The sequence below is a fragment of the Leptinotarsa decemlineata genome, unplaced genomic scaffold, assembly GCF_025532065.1.
Source record: "Leptinotarsa decemlineata unplaced genomic scaffold, Ldec_3_MD MMD2_tig00026374_RagTag_RagTag, whole genome shotgun sequence".
Classification (NCBI taxonomy): Eukaryota; Metazoa; Arthropoda; class Insecta; order Coleoptera; family Chrysomelidae; genus Leptinotarsa; species Leptinotarsa decemlineata.
In genome coordinates this window covers 2,510,967-2,533,569 of record NW_027412710.1, presented here as the reverse complement: position 1 = coordinate 2,533,569, position 22,603 = coordinate 2,510,967, and the positions used below count along the sequence as shown (strand labels likewise).

Here is a 22,603-nt window from a genome sequence, read left to right as displayed (position 1 = left end):
TCGCTCCAGTTGACAAATCATCTATTTATGAACAAGCCAGACAAACTCAGCTGTATGATGCACATATGCAGGAAAAACGGTGTCGTTGGGACCATATTCATGAAAATGGCCCCAAATCAAAAAAGGATTTGTCATTTTTCAATAAATTTCACATTGAAGATAGTCTCTTATTTACACGTGATAAACAACTGGTTGTCCCCAATACTTTTTCACTCCGAATACTTCACCATTATCACGATTCGGAATTTGCCGGGCATCCTGGGCGTGATGAGACTTATCGTCAGATAGCATCTGCTTATTATTGGCCACGAATGTATAAAGATGTAGCAAAATACGTACATAACTGTATAGTTTGTCGTTCGGTCAAAACCTTTAGTCAGCCCCTTGCCCCTTTAGACTCTCATAGTCCCCAGAATCCCTGGGAAATGATAAGTGTAGATGTCATGGGCCCCTATCCTAGATCAAAAAATCAAAACCGCTTCATCATCGTAGTTGAGGATGTTTTTTCGAGATGGCTAGAAGCTATATCGGTTAGAGATTCAACAACCCAGCGAATCATCAGGTTTCTCGACGTAGACGTATTTCCCCGCTTTGGTTATCCCCAAACACTAATATCGGACAACGGGCCGCAGTTTATTTCAAATCTTTGGGGTGATTTCTGTAAAAAACACCAAATTAGACATGTAACGACTGCAATTTTTCATGCTAGAGCAAACCCCGTCGAAAGACGAAATCAAGAACTGAAACATACATTACGAGCATTTATGATAAACAAACACCCCAAAGAGTGGGATAAGTGGCTGCCCCGCGTCCTTTTTACGCTTAGGTGCCGAACTAACGCTGCCACTGGATGACCACCCGCAGTAACTCTACTCGGCTACAAGCCTCAACAACCTGGAGATTGGGATCATCCTCGCAACCGGGTACCGATTGTCAACCAAGGAAGTGCCCGTGATACTCGGATAGAAACCATCCGTAAGCATCAGAAAGTCTACCAGTCCCGTTACGCACAGAAGAAGAAAACGAAACCCCCTACTTACGAACCAGGAGAGCAAGTGATGACTCGAGAAACCAGGCCTGTTACTGACAATGCTTTCCATCCGATTTGGGTCGGCCCTTGTGAGGTGGTAGAGAAACACTCCGACAACGTCTACACCATAATTCGTGATGGAATTCATCTAAAGTTCCATGTAAACAACATCCGTCCTCTTCCTTCGGCGACAACGGACACTGAAGATGAATTTCTGAACGACGAGAGTTCCCATCACGAAGACGAAGTCTTTCCTCAAGATTTCGAGATCTCCAGTGAACTTCCTTCCGATATTGACGACAATATTACCCAAAGTGACATACAGATGACTTATGATGACCATGACCCCGAAATTGAGAATAACTACCACTATTTTTACCCGTCTCTCCAGGATAACTTTTCATCGGACGATGAGTTATCCCAGTAATCTGAATGGTTACCACCCTAGAAGATGAAGATCGGAGTAATAGTACCGGAGTAATATTACAAAGTCCTTTCCATTGGAGTTGCCTTCCTTTACAGCACAAGTGTGTGCTGTCCCGAATTGCGACTAAAGTATGCTACTTTCGCCAGACGGATGAGCTGACGTAAGTTATTGGTGAATCAGATGGATAAGTTGAATCTCACCAACCATACCTCGGTTGTTAGATGGATATACTGACAACGGTTTCCCCAGATATGACCACAATGTTCCTAATATGTGACAACATACCGTTGAATGTGAAAAATTATTCTACTATGTGAAAATTTACTATTATCAGTTACAATTCTCCATTCCATGTTGCGTCAATTGCTCCGCTATTTGTGGCAATTAGATATATGGCGATTCTTGTGACGATAACTTTACTAGTATCGGTGAAGCTTTTTATAAACCAAAGATCCGAGACTATTTAGTGAAAATATTTTTAATGAACCAGAATGAAAAGGACATAAGGTGTTGGTGATAGATGTTTTGTTCTAATGTTAATTGAAATTGAAAACTTTTTTTTGTTGTTGTACAATTCACATTTTGTAACTAGGGCCTGTAACATTTTGATTTGCGTTTGTTGTTTAATAAAGAAAAAAAAATCAAACAGTCGTGAACCCATTCTAGAGGGGGGGCGTGTTGCAGTGTTGCCCTTAGTTAAATTACTTACATTATACTTTTCAATATTCTTGCGAAACCGCCTTCGGCAAGGCGGTATAGTTTTTCTCAACCCTACCCATGCGAAGCAGGTAGCGGACCCTTGGATAACAGTCGGTGTTTGACGGATTCGGGATTTAGAGTTCAAATTAGTAACAAGTAATTCGAGACAATTGTGAAATGGCATTCACACTGTTTGATTAAAAATAAACCGAATTTTTGTATTGTTATTCAATCAAAACTGCAGAGCTAGTCGGCGCCCAATAACATTCATAAGAAACAAAAGTAACCCGATAACAAGAGCTTCTTCCATCCTTCACAACTTCGTACGGAAAAGAGAGGGAATACAGTATTATCCCCAAGGAGAAATAAACGAGACCGTGGAAAAACCCAACAACATAGAAACACGAGACTTGGTGATACACGAAGCCTTTTCAGCGACTAATTTCAGAAATTATTTAGCGAACTATTTTCTTTCTCCTCGTTCATGTCTACCATGGCAGTGGAAATTCGCAACACCAGGAAATAATATGGAATAACATTATAATTTGATGAAAAATAATGCAAAAATAAATTATACGGTTGGCCTAAGTGTTTCTCAAATTTGTCTCCAATTTTACCCGTATATATCTCGAATTGTGACTAGACTCATTGGCCCGAACCCATACCTTATACCCACGTTTTATAGGCTTCAAAGGCATGTACTGACGGAGGGAAGATCTCCCTTTGAATCGATTCATCAATCGATTGAAATCTCAGAAGGTTTCTAGTATTGACTGGAAACATTTCAAGATATTTTACTGGAATCTCTCGTCTCTATATTTGACGACCAATAGCCTTTTATAGATGGTTGTTTTTTTATTCCCATCAAAATATTAATTCCAATGAAAACTTTCATTTCAGTTTTAGTTATTGGCAAAAAATGATGCATCACCTAATTTCTGAGTTGCATATAAATTGCTTTGGAAAGTTATTTCATCAAATAAATCTCCTGGAAACAAACACAGAAAGAATTCAACAGGCAGGGACAACATTGTCAGTAATATTGACGGGTCCTGAGGGATTAGTAAATTTTACAGTCGATTCATTGGGAGTATTTTTGGTCCAAAAAGAATCACAAAAGTATGCTAGAGGTCGTTCGTCATCGCTGCTGAACTCATCATTATAAGTTACAGAGTCACTATGAATAACTTTATCCCTGTCAGCCACAAAATTTTCAATATTATCAGCTGTAGTTGCCGTTGGGAGTAACTGTGACATATCGTTCTGTCGATCTCTCCAAATCAAAATAATTGAATTTACCACCTGAAACAAAATCATATGAGTCCCAGTAGCTACAATTGAAGCCACCCATGTAAATCATTCTATACTCATAATTTACTAAATCTAGATTACTTTCTATTCAAAACATACTACTGTGATCTAGTATTGATCAGAAAATCATAATGAAAATAACTTACCAGCCATATTTTACAAATAATCCAATCACAACAATGTTATAACTTTTCAGTGACGTTCAAACTGACACTGATCTACATACACATAACCATATTCGGGTGCTTGAATGTTGGTGTATTCAACTGTTACAGTTTATATATGCAACAAATGTGTGTATGCAACACATAATACATGTGGTTTCACAACGAAACCGCTGGGACTCTCGGTAAGATTTTTGAAAAGGTGGTGTCGCGGTGATGCCACTGGGACGCAAAAGGTTATATATTCTTCCGAAAACCTCGTATCTATATCCCTACTAAGCCCTTGCCGTACGACAATGAGTCTGGAAATATATAATTCTAAATTATTATTTTTCAAATTAGTTGAGTTTTTTTGATCAACAAGACAATTTGCAGATTTGTAGTCTTTCATTTTTATTCTGATTCTGTATCGAGTCCAAGCTAATAATCATATTATCCAATTCAGAAAAATTTGAAAGAATTATATAACCTAACTTCACCGCATTGAGATTTCCAGGAAAATCATCGCAATTATTCTCCACATAAATATGATATGGTCGTGTATGCGACATACAATCGATTGTTTTGGTATGTTTTCATTACCTATTTTTTTTGTTTTCGTCGATGAGTTCTGATCCGCTTTTTCTATTGACGTATTTTTCAATTTTTTCTGTTCTTTCCATATTAAACATAGTATTGTTACCTATTATTGGTGATGTATCCATATATGTTGACACATGAGGAGGAGTTGAACTAGGAGGTGGTTCGGGAGGTTCACCCCCATTTACACTAGACATCATTTTGTAGTTTCAAAGAACTCAATGCACACTATAGATTTGAAATAACCGAGCTGATACAAATGAATTTGTTCAAATAAGTTACTCTGAAAAAAACTTCGAACACGTACGAAGTCTATAACAGAACTGTCAACATAAATTACAACAAGTAATTTATCCGGTTTTCTTCTGATAAATAAACATGCATCTGAAGAAGTTTGCTGCAATCTTTTTGTCTTCAGAAATTCGGTGAAGCGCAAATTCTAACAACGAGGTGACTTTTAAATCATACAGACCACGCAGTAACTTGCATACCTTAATGCCTCATCAGTATCGTCGTGATAGTTATCTCGTTGCTCCATAAAAAGTTCTTCGTCTAGTAATCTGTAAAAAAAGGCTGCCCTCACATCAAATTGTGACAAGTACCAAATTTTCGGAAACAGACATTGATAAAACTATTCTCATAGCATCAAATCGAGCAACTGGTGCAAAAGTTTCATCAAAGTCAATACCAGCTTCTTGAGCAAAACCTTTTGCAACTAACCTTGTTCTAAATCTAATATCTCCTTCTGGATTTTCTTTAAATGTGAATACCCAACGATATTTAATGGTTTTTCTTCCGATAGGCTTTTTCACTAATATCTAGGTGTCATTTTATACTAGCAAGTGCATTTCTTGGTCCATTTCTTTTCTCCACATCTCAGATTCATTAGATGAGAATGCCTCGTCAACAGTATTGGGTTCTTCTACAGCAAGCATTGCAAAAGCATCGTATCTTTTAGATCTATCTCGGAGAACAGGACGATCAAATGGCAGGCTTGTTTCTGATTCCATTTTACTCAAAGCAGTACCTTCATCAATCGATACTGATTCGGAACTTATACTTGTGACAGGTAACCATACTCGATATCCATCTTTGTCTTCGATATATCCAACCAGATAACCTTTCTCACTATTCGGAACATGTACAAAACTTTCCATCCAAAAATTTTTGAATGATCCACAGGAGCTTGTTTTCCTATGCAAATCATCATAGGTGCCATACATTCTGTCATTGTGGGACCAGTTCTGTTCAAAACTTATACACGAGTATTAAGTGCTTCTGCCCAAAGGTATTCAGGGAGATTTTCCGCATGTTACATGATTCTGTTCAGGTGTGTGAGGCATGGTGATTCGATGATGTAAACCATACTTTGTTAGGTTATTCTTCATATCCGTGTTATCGAATTCTTCACCACCATCAGTTAATATTTTCTGTGCTCAATGTCCAGTTATTTTTGCTTTTGACAGAAATTCTTCCAGTTTATCTTTCACCTGAGACTTGTTTTTGAGAAAGTAATCATAGCGAAATTTACTGAAATCATTCTTGAAAACGAAGAAAAATCGTGCACTACCAATCGATTTTATAGTCATTGGTTCACAAACATCAGTATTAATAAGTTCTCCAGGTTTATTGGCTACCAAAAAGGTAGCCAGAAGATCCTGAACATGTCTCTTATTTTGATGACAGAGACGTTCGTATCAAATCTGGAACTGAAGCTAAGTCTTAACTCGAACGGCCAGGAGTTTCCCGGCGGAAACCTCAAAACAAGAATGCTTACCCCGGCCAAAAATTTTTCCGAAGTAACCCTCGAAAATCACCACTAGCAATGGTAGGGGTTAAAAATATCGTGAAGAGGGGTCAACTACCTGAGTTCAAGTTCCACAAAAGCGACCCTTTGTTTTAATCGAGAGTTAACGATAAGTCATCCTAAATGTTCGAGAGAATTCCAAAGATACGCGATAGAGAAATACGAAAATAATAGAGTTATCGCCACTCCTCTGAAAAATACGGTAACGTTATTTTGACATCTACGCTTGCGCAAATTTCAAAAATAAATTGTGTACTGTGACTTTCTCTCTGGTATTCCGGATATTTTATAGTGTGTGTAATAATATGGCACAAAACAAAAGTCGGTTAAGATTTACATATGAAAATATTATATTAGCTAGAGAAGTATTAAGTCAGAATCCCTATGAGGATGCTGTAAGAATGGAAACAATCCAAACTAATGTCGATATCTTAACCACAAAAAATTTTATAATACGAGCACTGAAGGAACACTTAAAGGCAGGGACACATATACGCGGTGGCGGTAGCGGTGGCGACAGCAGTGGCGGTAATCACTAAACACATACATGAGCGGTAGCAATGCGGTCGCTCATGCGACGAAACATAGTCTCTCAAAACATCCATTTGTGAATAATGTTGGGTAGGTATACTTATCCATCCTATGGATTTCGAAGAGGAAGTATTACTTTTGGCAGCCGCCAATGAAGAAGAACAACGGGAGTTGCTCCATCAGAGGAACCGAAGGTACATTTTGTTCAAATGTGTTGGATGACACATTGAATTTTCTTAATGTTATTTTAGGAAAAACCAATGGGTTCATGAAATAAATCAAACGCGTCTTCAGGAAGGGGAATTCCACACGTTATATAAACAGCTACGAATGGATGAGAAACGGTTTTATATTTATTTTCGAATGAATTTTGAATGCTTTGATGAAATATTAGCACGTATAGAGAATGATATAAGAAAACAACACAGTAAATTCAGGGAACCAATAGAACCTGCAGAGCGGCTTGCAGTTACCTTAAGGTCAGTACATTCATTTGAAATAAAATGAAATCAAGAGTCGATGATTTAAAAATATTTTGAGTTTTTTGAAGTGAAAAGAACACGTTTCACGATTTAGCGCAGTTATATTTGAGAATGCAACATACAAATATAAAAAATCCAATGTGTACAAGACTTTCAAATTAAGTTTGTAGTTTTAAATTTACTTCTAAGATGCTACTGTTGACTAGGTAGTATTGAAATCAAACGCAGAAAAAAAATAAATAGTGCATATCGTAGTATATTCATGTTGAATATCAAAAATATGTAAGAACACAAAAAAAAATCTGAATACTGGCCAGGAACGTAGTACACAATAACAGAAGAAACGTAAAAACCCAGCAACAAAAGTTAGAAAACAAATAAATTTAAGTCAAATATTACTATTGCCAAAATTTTCATACCAAGTAGCAGTGGCCGATAGTGATTGTGAGGTTATTGTTTCAGTATTTGGAACATGATACGAATATTCTGGAGAACTCATGACCGACAATGAATGCGCATTCGAGTTTGAAATATTGCATACACACGAATTTGGGATTTCCTGTTGCTGTTCCAATTCGTTTTCCATAATCATCTTAGCAATACCAAATTTTATCATTGTTTGTCTTCGAACAGATAAATAATTTCCTAACAGCTGCGGCATAGCCCAAAAATATTTTGTCTACTTCATCGCACCTGCTACATCGACCTTTTTTAACGGTAACTTAATATTTTCTCAGTACCAGTTGGTTGTGAAGAGGGTGTGACTTTAGTAACCTTCCTTTTTCTGCTAGTTTGAGGTGTGGGTAATTGTTCTATGTCTGCTGTTTCTGTACGTTGACCAGTATTAACTGGCAATTCCACTTCGTATTCATTAGTAACTGAGTTGTCGTCATTTGGTATTTCTAAAGAATTGACTGGTGAATCAGCTGGCGACTCTTCTTGAGTTGACTGTAATATATCAGACGATATACCTGCACGAGAAATATTAGACTCCGTTGTTGCAAGCCGGAGGAATGGCCGAAATAGTCCATTTGTTGAGCCCATGGCCACTTCTTATAACGACAAATTACTGATGCGTTCTGTCCAGTTGTCGTTTTTTCTGATCTAAGATGTTTGGCATAATTATCGCGTAAATTTTTCCACTTCTTTTTAATATGTTCCCCTCAAACAAAAAAAAATATTATTTTGTTTCAGATTTCTAGCAACAGGAGATTCATATAAAACCATTGGACACAGTTTCCGAATGGGATTTTCTACGGTTTCAAAAATTGTTGAAGAAGTATGTTGCGCAATTTTTTACGAGACTACAACCAATTTATATGCCAGAACCCACTACAGAAATTTGGGAAACTTCAATTTCCGCTTTTAAGGATATATGGAACTTTCCTAACTGTCTAGGAAGTATAGACGGCAAAATTTCGATAGTGTTAATGGCAATTGTGGATCCGTACTATAAATTCATTTCCATCGATGTCGGAGCCCATGGAAAAAATAGTGATGGCGGTATTTTTGAAGCTTCAAATATGGGTAGAAAATTTGAAACTGGAACCTTTAACATTCCTGCCACTAAACTTTTGCCTGGGAAGGATGAGCCACTTCTTTGTGTCTTAGTTGGTGACGAAGCTTTTACATTAAGCTCGTACTTAATGAGACTATTTCCTTATCGACAAGTACGCCAGGACGCCAGAAAAGAAAAATGTAATTACCACCTATGCCGAGCTCGTCGAGTCGTGGAAAACGCTTTTGGAATTTTGGCTGAATTTTGGCGGCTATTTTTTAGCCCTCTAGAAATGAAAGTTCCAACTGCAATAAGTATTGTGAAAGCTACTTGTGTTCTCCACAATTTTCTACGATCAAAGAATGTAGACGAACATTTTCATCATCTAACTGAATATGATCCAAGACCAGTGCAGGGATTAAATAATTTGCCAGCTGACAGATGAAGAGCAACTAATTATGCTTTTTAATAACGTGATCAATTTGTTGATTATTTCAATAGCTTGTAGTGTTTAATGTTTCGTCCCATGCTTTATTCTTAATCCGAATATTTTTGTAATGAGGATGAGATAAATTATATAACACCCTGCATTTCTTTACATGTTCTATAATTTTTTCAGTGACACTTTCTTCAATTATAGACATTTTTGCGAGCGGTACGCGTTTCAATAGCGGTCGAACTCAACAGCCCATGTTTCACCGCCACCGCGAATTAGAACGCTGCCGTACCGCTCTGGCCGTAGACATGTTACGACAAGTGTGCAACGGTATATTTGAATGTACATGTTACGTCTGAACGCCACCGCGTATATGTGTCCCTGCCTTAAATATGTTCATATTACAAAATGTAAAAAAGGATAAAATTAACAGATCCAAGTAAGTATCATGTAATTACTTCATTACTGTTATTACCTAATAAAAATTGTATTTTTAGATCTGGGGTGGAAGAGGTTTATTCGGAATTGGATCAACTTCTACAGGAAATAAGCGATATTGCCAAAAATGAAATGGTTACGTCGGAGAAAAAAAATGAAAAACAATTATTGACCATATTGGCAAAAAAAGGAAAAGAAGCCTGAGATTTAGCAATGAAGTCCACATTAAAAATAAAGAAAATGAAATAATCAATTCATATCATGATTATGGTAGGTATATTTCAACTTTTTTTTTTATCTAAAACAGGAGTTGCATGGTGAAAATATATTTTGTTACATTACATTTTGTCAAATTTAAAATATATTTTCAGTCATGTCGAATGCTGAAGAAATTACAGCAGATGTTTATTTACATTATCTGATTGAAGAACCTGATTCAGTGACTACACATACCCCAAACGTGAACCGAAAGATTTTGAGTAAGTAGTATTCAAATAATTATTTTGTGTAAACACTTAGTACAATTGGGGCTAGTTGAAAACGGTTTTATGAATTTCATCATTTTGTGTGCTTTATTAGGCAAGGCGCAAATTGAGACACGTATAGCACGTGTGAGGTGACACATCACAGCACGTGTTTTTGTATCCTGTTGAAACCATTGTATCAGCGCAAATTGACCAGTGACGTGACTAGACGTGTGACGTTGTGACCACCCACCCATGTGACGTTGTGGTTGAGACACAGTTTTTCGCATCCCACGTGCCACTTGTGTGAATCGCCGTTGTCTGTTTTATCCTTCGTTCAGATCATCGTCGTCGTTTTATCATCGCCGTTGTCTGTTTTGTCCTTCGTTCAGATCATCGTCGTCGTTTTATCATCGAAAGATGTCAGAAGAAAAGATAATAGAGGCGGTAAGAAAAAACCCGGAGCTTTACGACACAAAACATGCCAACTACATGAAAACAAAGTTGAAAACCCGGATTTGGCAGGATATTGCGACAGATCTAAATTTAGAAGTTAAGTTAAAATACATTCATTATAGTTTTAAATACTAGTACTTTTTATTTTTATTGTCACAAATGGTTTCTATTCGTACATAAAAATTACATTTTTATAGAAAATACATAACCTAAAGTGATAAGCACTATATTGTCAATAATTTCCAAGCATAACGGATTGATGTTGCCAAGGAAGTGCCCCTCAATTGTTAAAATATTCCGTAAAACTATCCCTGACTCTAAATGCAGCTAATGAAGTTCTCGCCCTGTTTCCTTGAACATGTAACAGTTGAGTTTGTGGCAGCTGTTCGATATCATTTACATCTTCTACCAGGGCTGAGGGTCGTAAGTAGTTGTGCAAAACACAAGCGGCTTTTACTACATCTCTCACAGTGTCCACTTTACTTTCAAATGGTCTTCGGAATACGCGAAACCGCGAAGACAGTATACCGAAGGCACATTCCACTGTTTGCCGAGCTCGAGAAAGTCGTGCATTGAAAACTTGGTGTTGATAATTTCCAGTTACTTGCCTTCTTGGATATGGTCTCATTAGATTTTCCGATAAAGGAAAAGCCTCGTCTCCAACAAAAACATACGGCAGAGGCTCGGCAATCGTAGGTATTTGTTCAGGATTGGGAAGTAGTATAGTGTGTTTGATCATTTTCTTGCCCAATCCACTACTTGCAAATACATTTCCATCGCTAAATCTTCCCATCGCTCCAATATCTATTGTGATAAATTTATAATCCGCGTCCACTGTTGCCATTAAAATAATAGAGAATGTATGTTTATAGTTAAAGTATGATGATCCACTTTTGCCTGGTTTTTTAATAACAATATGTTTTCCGTCGACAGCACCAACGCAGTGTGGAAATTGCCATCTATCCTCAAACCGTAAAGCTATAGATTTCCATGTTTCTGTTTTGGGTTCGGCTAAATAGACTGGTTGCATATTATTCCATATAGCGGTAGCTACTTCTTGGACAATATTAGACACTGTTCGATCTCCCAACAGGTAGTTATAAGCAATACTTTTGTAGCTGTCTCCAGAAGCTACAAAAGAAAGGAAACAAAATTATTAAAATTGATTATCGTACATTATATATGTATTATGTAATATTAACGTGAATTACCATAAAGAAAGAACATAAAAAAAAAAGTTGTACCTACCCCCGAGGTGGGGATTGAACTTACGTCTACTGGATAACTAGTCCAAAGCTCTAGCAACTAACCTACAAGAGCGACATTGGGAAAACCTTGTGTTGTAGTTAACAATTTTTTTTCTTTTATTTTCTTCCTTCATTTTTATTTGTCATAATATGGTATTTACAGTTTATTTATTCCTATGCTGTGCTTTAATTATCTTTTTTTTTTCTTTCTTTGGCTTATGGTTTACCAGCACTTAATAAGTATTTGTTTCAGGTGAAGCAGCGAAAACGATGTGGCTCAAGTTGAGAAATTCTTATCGAGACGCACGACGGCGACAAATGAAATCTCTTAAAAGTGGTGCTGCTCCTGAAAACATTAGACCTTGGCGGTTTCAGAAGCAAATGACGTTTTTGGAAAGTTTTATGTCTGCTGGACCCCGTGAAGGAAACGTTAACGACAGCGATGACGATTCACAACATTCATCGGCACTACCCCTAAGCAATGAAATTTTGGACTCCGAAAATGGGGAGCATTGTTCCTCGAATCATGAACAATCCAACAATGCAGATGTTGAAGAAGACAAAGTTGAAGAATCCAGCACAAAAACGACGGGTACATTAGAGCAAACTTCAGTAGCCAACACCAAAAAACAAAAAATCAGAAAGCAGGACGATGTGCATTGTTTGCTGAAGAGGTCTCTGCAGAAGCGAGAGGAGAGATCTAAACAACGGGAGGAAGAAAGGAGAAAATTGGAATCTAGGGATAATCCTTCAGACGACCCTCTATACAATTTTTTCCTTTCAATGTACCAGCTAACAAAAAATTTGCCCCCCCAATACCAGCATAGGGTGAGGGGCCAACTTTTTCAGGCTGTGTCAAAAGCAGAAGAGGACGTTATGAACCTACAAAGTCGACCATCTTTATCGTTAACTTCGTATAATTACTCGGTTGCAAGCTCTCCCAGCACTCATGCTTGGTCTGATTCCCCTCAGACACACTTCCAAATATCCCAACAACTACAAGATCGAGACCAGCAAGATCAGACACACATCCCATTACCCCAACAACCACATGGTGGAGACCTCCAAGATCAACCTGATATTTCCGCTTTGGCTAACTATGTACAGACATTTGATTCTCATAACAGATTGTAAAAAAAAATAAAATAAATAGCTTTAACCTGAATTTAGAAATATTTATTACTTACCTCAAGAAAACTGCAAGTGTTTCCTCTGTTGATATCGGCTTTTGAGCATTACATCCATTTGAGTCAATGTCTTGTTGAATCATCCCATGAACATCAAAAAACTGGTTGCGATTCATGCGGAAGTAATTGGTAAAATCAGCATCACTCATCATAGTAGTAATTTTAAACTGTCCACGCCTATTTCTCTCTGATAAAATGTACTTATTTGGTAATTTTTTTTGTTTTTTTTTTTTAATAAGAAAGAGAACAAAATATCTTCTTCAGCATCATCGGATTCTGATTCAGAATTCAAGTAACAATAATAAATGTTTGGTTCTTGCATCCGACATTTTCAAATATTGGATTGGTTGCGAGATCCCACAAACTGCACCTTAAAATATTTAGATCACCGCACAACCGATACGTGGGGTGTCTTGATTTCAACTGCGCCTCAATTTGCGGATCCCCACGCAGCACGTGTGGCACGCACGTGTCGTGTCCCTCGTGTCAGGCCACCTCACACGTGATATACGTGTCTCAATTTGCGCCTTGCCTTATGCCTATGTATTTTAATGTTGTTTGTATATTTGAATTGTAATTACTTGGTATTTATTACTTTTTTTATGTTAATGGCTTCGGCATATATGGCCATTTGCCTCGTGTTTTGGGTAGACTTTGTTACTGTTTCCATATACCCGTTTAGGAACAGAACTGTTAATTAGATCCCAACAGTGAATGGTCGGACAGAAAACCCTCTGTGGCTCTCTAAATTAATTTAATAACTGAAAAAAATTCTTACCTTGACTGGGGTTCCAACCCAGAACCATGCGGTTCTCAGTAAGAAGCTCTCCTATCTTTTTATTACTCCAAATGTTAAACTTTTTCACAAATTTTTTTAGCACCAACCAGAAAAAGAAAATGTAATCCACCGATGAAAAAAATGCGTTGGATTATTTAGAAAAAAAAGCGGGAGTGGGAAATTGCCGTTAGAAAGAAGGAACTGGCGTTAAAAGAAAGGCAATTAGATTTAGAAGAAAAAAAACACATAGTAGAAAGAGGGAAGTTTGAAGCAGAAAACAGGAAAATGAAACAAGAAAAGTTTCTACAAGACAAAGAGGAAAGAAAACAAATAATTGAAATGATTAAAGTGCAAACGCAACTATTGCAGCAGTTTGTAACATTGAGTAATACCTCTAAGTTAGTGTAGTGTAGGTTTATTTAAATATAGATTTTAGTTGTTCAGGTTTTTATTTTTAAGTTAGCTTAGATAATCCTTTATAAAGTAAGTTATTGTAAATGAAAATGTCCAACATTTAGTGTTCACTGTTTATATTTTACATATACACTTATCTGGAAGTTACGCTGTTAAACTCCCAAGTATTCTTCTAAATTTGGAGGTACCACATTAAAATATTGACTCGTCTGACTGCCATATAGGGAAGTATGGCAATTTGTTAACAGTACAGCCACTTTATAAAGTTGTTATATGTCTTGAACAAGAAGTTTCTGATTTTTCTTGAAATCTAAGAAAGCAAATTCTGCTGTATCTTTCTGGAAACCCCATTCTATAGCTTGTCTAACTGCACTCATGCTTCTATTAAACTCCGGTTGTTGTAGAGTTAAGTGCTGGTTTCCATAAGGACATATCAATAGATCTCTTATACCATATGCTAGATCACCATATAAAACAAAATTGTCTCCATTTGGAAATCTTGCAACTATCTTGCGAAAAATACCTGCATCATGTCTTCGACCTGGATATGCACCTTTCAGGCTCAATATCAATCCATCAGGACTCAACAAAGATTGATATTTTACACAATGATACCGTTTGTGTCCAGAATAATAACGTTCTTGTTCTTCTGTAGGTTTGCAAATGGCTCGTGTTGTGCCATCAATAAATCCCCAGCAGCTATTTAAGGGAGCATCTTTGGCAAATACTGCCTAAAATGAGAGATATTTGTGAAAAATGCTATTTTAAGCAACATTCAGAATTAATAAGCTTTGCAAAAATTTTACAAATGCCAAGAATTTTCTAGAAAACTTACATGTGAGTAGTACCTTAACTTGTCTAGATTCAACCACGGTAAATTCTGTAAATTTTCAATTAAATGACCATGATTTTGGTATATTATATCTGCTACTTTATTTGCAATCTGCGATAATGATTGTGCAGATAATCCAAACAATGGCTCCAAATCACATAGCCGATTAGGATATGCTAATCTTCGCAACAAAATACAAAGTCCATGTAGCCCTGAAATTAAAAAGATCATTGGAAATATTAACAACTCTAATGAAATATAAGAGCATAGGTTTATTCAAATAAATTAGATAGTTTTTTTACTCACTAGAAATACGATGCCTTTGTTGGGAAACTATTTCATTAGGTAGGTCAAGAGCTCTTGCTAAACGAATTATATTGTCTTTGTCGAAACGGAAGTTATTTTTTACTTCAGCAGGAACTAATTCATTCAAATCAAACGTTTTGCTCGATTTCCCACTGCATTCTCTTCTGTTGCTGAATTTGAAATTGTATTCACCAAATTAGATAGATTTTTCCAAAGTTGTTGAAAATGAATTGGGAATTTTTAATTGAGATCGAATTGCGATAAAAAAAAATGACGAAACGAGAGAAATTTAATTTTTGAATATTTAAACGCAAATGCGCAAAAAAAATTTTGAACTGTATAAAGCAGTAAAAAAAATTGTGAATTTTGCACGGAGAAGAAAAAAGGTTTGCGAATTATTTCATCTTATGATTACTGAAGTAAATAGACAAAAAGAAAAAAAATAATTTATTTGAGGCCTGCCTGGTAGTGTTCGGTGAATCGAACACGACGATCTGAATACTCAGCAGTAATTGCATTAATATCAGGCGAAGAAGAAAATAAGAGAAGAAGACAATGGGTTCATCCCATATGGCTGCTTCGAGGCGCGGAAGGGGAGTTTGCGACTTTGTATAGAGGCTTGGTGGAGGACGAATGTAAATTTTATGAATACTTTCGAATGACCCAAAGCGCATTTCATATTTTGCTCATGAAAATTGAGAAGTATATCATGAGAAAGGACACATTCTGGAAAAATGTTATTTCTGCAAGAGAAAGACTCGCCGTGTGTTTAAGGTAAGTGTTTATGGATTATTACAAACGAATTTGTAGTGGCATCCTAGTCTATAGGTAGTCTATAGGCATCCTATCAAACTTTATCATCTGTGGTCGATGCCAGTTTTTTATAATTGGCTTTTTGTTTTTATGAATAACATTCCTTTAAATAACTTGCATCAGATATGTGCATGTGACTAGAGGATTGATTGATATTAAAAAACATTTAAGGAATCCACATTTTTATTCTATTCAAACAAGTATTGTAGGTTACAATATAAGTATACTTTGGCATCGAGTCAGTGTTGTCCAAAATAATAATATAACAAATATTTTTGCCTTGTCACAAAATCAATAAAAAACTTGGAATACTACCAATCCTGTTTTTTTCTAGATATCTTGCTTTAGATGATTCGTTCGGAACGATTTCTTTCAGCTACCGGATGGGGCACTCAACTGTTAAGTCAATAGTGACCGAAACACGTAGAGCAATAGTTGAAGGTTCGATGAGGGAAGTGATGCCTGAACCATCAGAAAAAGATTGGAAAAAAATCTCACAGGATTTCAAAGACAATTTTCCAAATTGCATCGGCGCTGTAGATGGCAAACATGTCAGCATACAGGAACCACCAAACAGTGGATCTCAATTTTTTAATTACAATTTTTTTTCAGTTGTGCTTCTTGGCTTGTTTGATGTCAATTACAACTTTATTGATGTAGATGTAGGTGCCTATGGCAAGAGCAGTGATGGTGGTATTTGGTCACGCTCTAACATCGGTAAAGCATTTGAATCAGGTAACTTTTCGGTACCTGGACCCGTTCCTCTCTCCGGTGAAACATCGAATTACCATACGTTATAGTCGCTGATGAGGCTTTTCAGTTAAAACCGTATATTATGTGCCCATACCCCGGTCAGGAATTGGACGATCCAAAAAGGATATTCAGTTATCGCATGAGCCGTGCCAGAAGGGTTTCGGAAAATGGGTTTGGAATCTTGAGTCAAAAATTCAGACGGATTCAGTCGTTACCTGCAAATGTGGACAACATAATATTGGCTACCTGCGTTTTTCATAATTTTATACGAAAGTATGAAAGGTACGAGAGTGCACCAGTCATCAGTGGAAATACTTCTGGCAACGACTACACTCCCTTGTCTCACAAAGGTGGAAATGCCACCAAACACGCCTTTCAAATTAGATACGCATTTAAAGATTATTTTGCCTCAGAAGCAGGAGCAGTTCCTTGGCAAAATCAAGCTATTGGTGGCCGAAATCAATGATTTTGTTGGTTAATGAAATGAATGAAAGTTGGTTAATTGTTTGTAGGTACCACCGTTTTCTTAATGTATTTACTATTTCGTATAATTTTGTAATTTAATTACGTCCTCCTGTTTGCCTGTTAATTTACAAGAAGAAAATAATAATAATAAATAGTTTTGTAGGATATAGTACGGCAAGTAGTGTGCTTGCTCTTGAGCAACTTTCAGGGTCGTGCAGATCGATGAAAAATTGCATACACAATAAACGTGGCCCATGGGCGCCAAGTACTTTTTCGTTGCTCCGGCTGACTATGTCTGAAGAGAGAAACAACTAAACAACGACAGACTCATTTCACAAAACATTCAATCACTGTAATGACAAATTAACAAAGACTTCCGAAAGTTACGTATACTCCTTATATAATCAAGGAAAGAGGGATCCCGAAATCACTGAACGACATTTATCCAATGTGAAAGTACGTTCAACAATGTCTTAATCGACCTAACTTAAACAATAATAACAACCTATAAGTATACACAAACTTTTTTTTATACAACAAGTGAGACTACGGCTCAACAGTACGACCCACATTGCTTTTGTAACAAAAAAACCGATAAAAGTTTTCAACAACACTAAACGAAGAAACTTCAAACCCTCTGCGAGGTACTTAGTCTTCGTTCCTTCGAAGATCGACAGCGGTAGCCATCCAGGGCGGAAAAAATCAACAGCTTGTAAGTTTTCTCGGCCCAAGGTCTACCAAACAGTAAAATCCTGAGTTCTTACGGTTTCAATGAAGTGCTCTGGTCAATATAGCGTTTATGGTCAGTTGAAACCGTCTACTGCCCGAATGTATATATGTAATAAAAGAATTCGAAATTTCGCATATCCATAACATCTCAAATTACATTCGAATCAAAATACCGCCTCTGTTGTCTATTATTATTATATCTGTTATTGGTATTATTGTTATTGTAATTTGTTGAAATTTGGTCTCCTATATGCTTGATTATAAAAATTTCTGTTATTATAGTTGTTGTTTTCATTGTTTCGATATTCTTGTTGGTTATTATTATTATTTGCCTTATTTTGAAAACTGGAAGTTTCTATTGACATCAGTGATGAAGGCGGTGGATTTAAAAAATGCCCTAATAGAGGTAGCAGAAACTGAACGAGATGAAGCTTGGCAAATAATAAATAGTAAAGCATGCATGTTAATAATACAGTGTGTATAAGATACTCATTTAGAGTATATCAAGGATTTATAACTTGCATACGAGATGATTAGCAAATTAGAAGGAATTTTCGATAAGAAAGGTACATGCTCAAAGTTCTATCTGTTAAAAGAACTGATTTCAGTTAAATATAATATCAACATGGATTTGCAAGAGTATTTTTCAAAGTTTGAAGAATATTCAGAGAATTGAAAGGTTTACGCAGTAGTTTTGACGAGTCAGACATGGCTTGCTTTTTATTGTTATGCATGCCTACTGAATATGAGAATGTGGTAACCGCCATAAGAACTCTTTCTGAAAATGATTTGAAATTGAAATTTGTCAAAAGTAGACTGTTGGGAGTTTTGTTTGAATAAAAATCAGGGCAAAAAGTCCAAAAATATTAGATATGGACATTTAAATTATGATTCATTGCTAAAAATGAAAAAATTGAATCTAGTTAACGGTCTGCATTTTGCAAATTTAAAGCCTGAAATAAAAATTTGTGATGTTTGTGTGAAAAATAAACAAAAGTGTTTACCATATCGTTCAAAAGTGTCAAGGGCTAGTAGGATTTTATTACTGATGTATGTGGACCCTTCTCGTGATGAAAATTCATATTTTGTCACCTTTGTAGATTACTCTAGATTTGTGATCAAACATAAGCATGAAGTATTAAGGTGTATGAAAGAGTATGAAGCTAAGGTAACAACTCTGTTTTGTGGAAAGAAAATCTCGAAAATAAGGTGTGATAATGGTGGTGAATGTTGTTCAAAAGGTTTTTTAGATTTTCATCTTCACCACCTTATACCCCCCAACTCAACGGCGTAGTAGAAATAATCAATCAAACTATCATGAACATAGCAAGATCGATGATTATGCGAGCTAATTTAAATAGAATTTGTAACCTCAATACTTGAAGTTGCGATTGGTGGGCTGTCACGATGACAGTCAAGGCATACCGGTTCACTACAGAGGAGACGGGAGTGAGTTTACAGATGTTGTATATTATATTTTTTTTATTTGGGCGCCAGGTAAGTTGAAATGCCAATAGATTTCACTAATATCTTTACCAATTCTCCAACTTACCAAGAGAAAAGAAATAAAATTGACCAGCCACCATTCCAATAGATCAGTATATTGATAACGTGAAAATAAAATTAGCACAGGTTAAAAAAACTTTAAGCATCCATGGATTTGATCGATGTGTTTTAAACAAATTCAAATCAATACTTAAAGCCAAACGGAGTTGATAACTTTCTAAGTTTCCTTACTAGTTACCTTAAACTTCTCAATAAAAGAAAATAGAGCCAGTTACGTATAAATCAAAATTAAATACACAAAGAGCAGGAAGTGAAGCCGCAGGTAAGTCACCTTCAAGAATATTTTACAAGGATTCCGAAGTCATTTGCTGTGGGCCTAGAGCGCAGACGCAGTATCACGAAAAAATAATTAACTGGATCAAAAAACGACTTAATTTCCGCTTTACACAATTAACATCAAGTTATTAATCACGATAATGTAAATAATATATAAAAAAATATAGTAAATTTTTTTATTGTTTCAGGTACTTGCGCGTCTTCTCCGCCCCCAAGTCCAAACAACAATCTTGAATCTAAAGAATCCGCCAAGATAGGTAGTCAAAATGTTCCAGGGTGGTTATTGATCTGGCGTGAATTCTTCCTACAGGAAAACGGTACCCCAAAAAAAACCCTTTAAAGAAAAAAATCCTCATTGATTTCTATTGAAATCATCCTAAGTACATAATACAAAAGTAGCATCCTTAATGACTTTAAATTAATGGAACAACACCGTAAAACAGTGATCGATATGAAAAGTAATATTTTATTTTCTTAACCTTCAATAAAAAACCAAAAGTTTTCTAATATATATAATAACATGGCAAGAATCTACTGAAATTATCGAAAGTAAAAATTAATGCGCTGATTTCCAGCGGAAGAATCAATAACAAAAATAAAATAAATTATGATAGAACGTTACTATGATATTATATATTTTTATTGGCAAATGTCTAGTAACCGTATACTAAAAAAAACCAAATGAAAACAACAAATATTTTACACAAGACACTTTTGGTACACTCCGTCTGAATTAGAGCAACTTACCTTCCAGTTCAGAAGGGTTACATTTACAATAAAATCCGGAGAAATACTGATGACAAGTATTTCTTTTTCGGTTTCCACAAAATAGATTTCAGTATTTTTCCAAAATACTGATTTGAGTAGTTCCCAACTCGTAATGGTTCAACAAAATCGTCTATGAACTAATCACACGTAGATCGCCCTATAATAGGAGAAAATAAAAATGAGAAAACGTCTCAAAAAAGCACAAATGGACGGAAAAGGTTGACAAAAATGGCGTACTCACGTGAGGTTCTCTGATCCCTGAACAGGGTGAAAGGGCCACAACCAAACAATAGCAATACTCTATAAGTACGAAACTAACAGGCACCTTTTCACTTGAAATGAAACCTTATGGAAATTAATCCTCTATGAGGTGTCGAATAGACAGATTTTCCAAAATGGTTCTTTCTGAACACACACGGAGCGAAAAGAAAAAATGACCAAATCAGGTCGATCTGTTTCTCCTTCCCGTCCTGAGTAGGCCGGAAATTGAGATTTGGAGTCTAGTGGGAAATTATATCCGTCAGAGCCTATTTTGAAAAACGTTTCCTTATTGAAGCGCATGCCTATACGTCATGAGCAGCGTTGGGTGAACCAATCGGTGAAGAGTAAAATACGTGACTTCCGATCCATTTCCAAGTCGGTAAGTTGAATCACTGAATTATCGGAAAAGGTGTGTGAAACAGAAAGGGCAATAATTTGAAACCTATCGACATCTAAAATTTTTAGCTATATTTACAATTACAAAACCTCTAAGTCCCTCTGACCCATAGATGGCGAAAGATAATTGATAATGTTTGTTCACTATTGTTTAATTTAAATAAGCTGTCAATTATTCACCTACACTTAGTCCGAATTCAATTTGATATAATAATCAAAAAAACAGTAAAAATAATTTCCTTTTCGACACGGCTTGACATGAATTTTTATAAATAATCGTGAAACGGTACCTCTCGCGCCCTCCATCAGCGAACAGAGAAACGTTGTCTTACGAGTCCTATGATGACAACTGTTTCACAGATCGCGACTAATAATCTAACTTGATGAATCTTATTTTCTGAAACTGGGTCAACAGAACCACTAATAAAAATTGGTACAACGAAAACAATCTGAAGGATTATGGAACTAAACTACAACTGGACGGTCAGCTAACAGGTGGGTACAATAATATAGTTATTTTCAATTAGAAGGAAAATTATTTCCGTAAGAGTTAGTTATTTAGGCTTGGTAAGACATGTATTTTGAAGTGTTATTTACTTTCAGGTATCCACATCGAAAACCGAGGACAATCTAGCTCAAATTATGTCAACTGCTCCCTGTATCCTTACAACCTCAAATTTATCCTATAACGAAAGGCTATACGAAACGAAAGAATATATTCCAAACAAATAATGGGCTCACCTAATTTTTGACATTCATCCAGTGGCGCGGAAAATCATGATGTCCGGGGGATATGTCCAATAATGTTGTAATTGTTGAATGTAAAATGTTTATTTTATATGAATACGGAATAATAGTTATTTCTGTATCAAGGGAATTAGGAGGGCCTTAATTACCGATGGCAAAGTTTGCGTCCCGAGGGCCTCTGGCCCGAGGGACAGCAATTGCCTGAGGTTATTAAGGCTCATTAATTCCCGTGGTACATAGATAATTTTATTTCTGACCGATTTCAATAAAATTTTGTTCATTTTTGAAACGGAAAAATGTACCAATTCATTACCTTCCCGGTATATTTGAATCAGGTACCGTTGATTATAGTAGAGTTTTCTTGTTACTAGGTTGTTGCTATGTTACTTGTTTATAAACAGAACTTTGTTATCAAGCTGTGTTTGCGGTGAAAACGTGTTTTCTACCCCAAATATAATGGAGGATATTTTGAAAAAAGCTGAACAAGCAAGAGAATCATTAATTCCATCGAAAAGTGAAGCCGTATACCAAAAAGAATACAAGATATATCTGGACTGGCTGACACGGAAAAATGTTATGCCAAAAGATGTCACTGAAAGTGTATTTCTGGCATATTTTCAAGAACTGGTGAGGAATTTTCTATGTTTTTCGGTAGATTTGGTAGTAATTGTGTTTATTCGTTTCAGTCAGAAACGTATAGTCCGAATTCTTTATGGACTAAATGGTCAATGCTAAAATCGTTC

At 36.1% G+C, this 22,603-nt stretch overlaps 1 protein-coding gene and 1 long non-coding RNA gene across 2 annotated transcripts; both read left to right on the top strand.

Annotated features, from left to right (window-relative positions):
• Positions 1-3,422: 3,422 nt before the first annotated feature.
• On the top strand, positions 3,423-8,399 carry LOC141479886 (uncharacterized). The gene is made up of 3 exons (XM_074185383.1): positions 3,423-6,742; positions 6,800-7,027; positions 8,225-8,399. The coding sequence occupies exons 1-3, from the start codon at positions 6,660-6,662 to the stop codon at positions 8,397-8,399; spliced, it is 486 nt and encodes a 161-aa protein (XP_074041484.1). The 5' UTR covers positions 3,423-6,659.
• A 4,385-nt stretch (positions 8,400-12,784) lies between these two features.
• Positions 12,785-22,602, top strand: LOC141486818 (uncharacterized). Its single transcript, XR_012468060.1, has 3 exons — positions 12,785-21,608; positions 21,717-22,487; positions 22,547-22,602. It is a non-coding gene; the product is annotated as an uncharacterized lncRNA (long non-coding RNA).
• Position 22,603: the final 1 nt, after the last annotated feature.

Coding starts and splice junctions, on each gene's coding strand:
- LOC141479886 (XM_074185383.1), top strand. CDS start 6,660: ATGGATTTCGAAGAGGAAGTATTACTTTTGGCAGCCGCCAATGAAGAA. Junction 6,743..6,799: donor CTCCATCAGAGGAACCGAAG/GTACATTTTGTT, acceptor ATGTTATTTTAG/GAAAAACCAATGGGTTCATG. Junction 7,028..8,224: donor CGGCTTGCAGTTACCTTAAG/GTCAGTACATTC, acceptor ATTTTGTTTCAG/ATTTCTAGCAACAGGAGATT.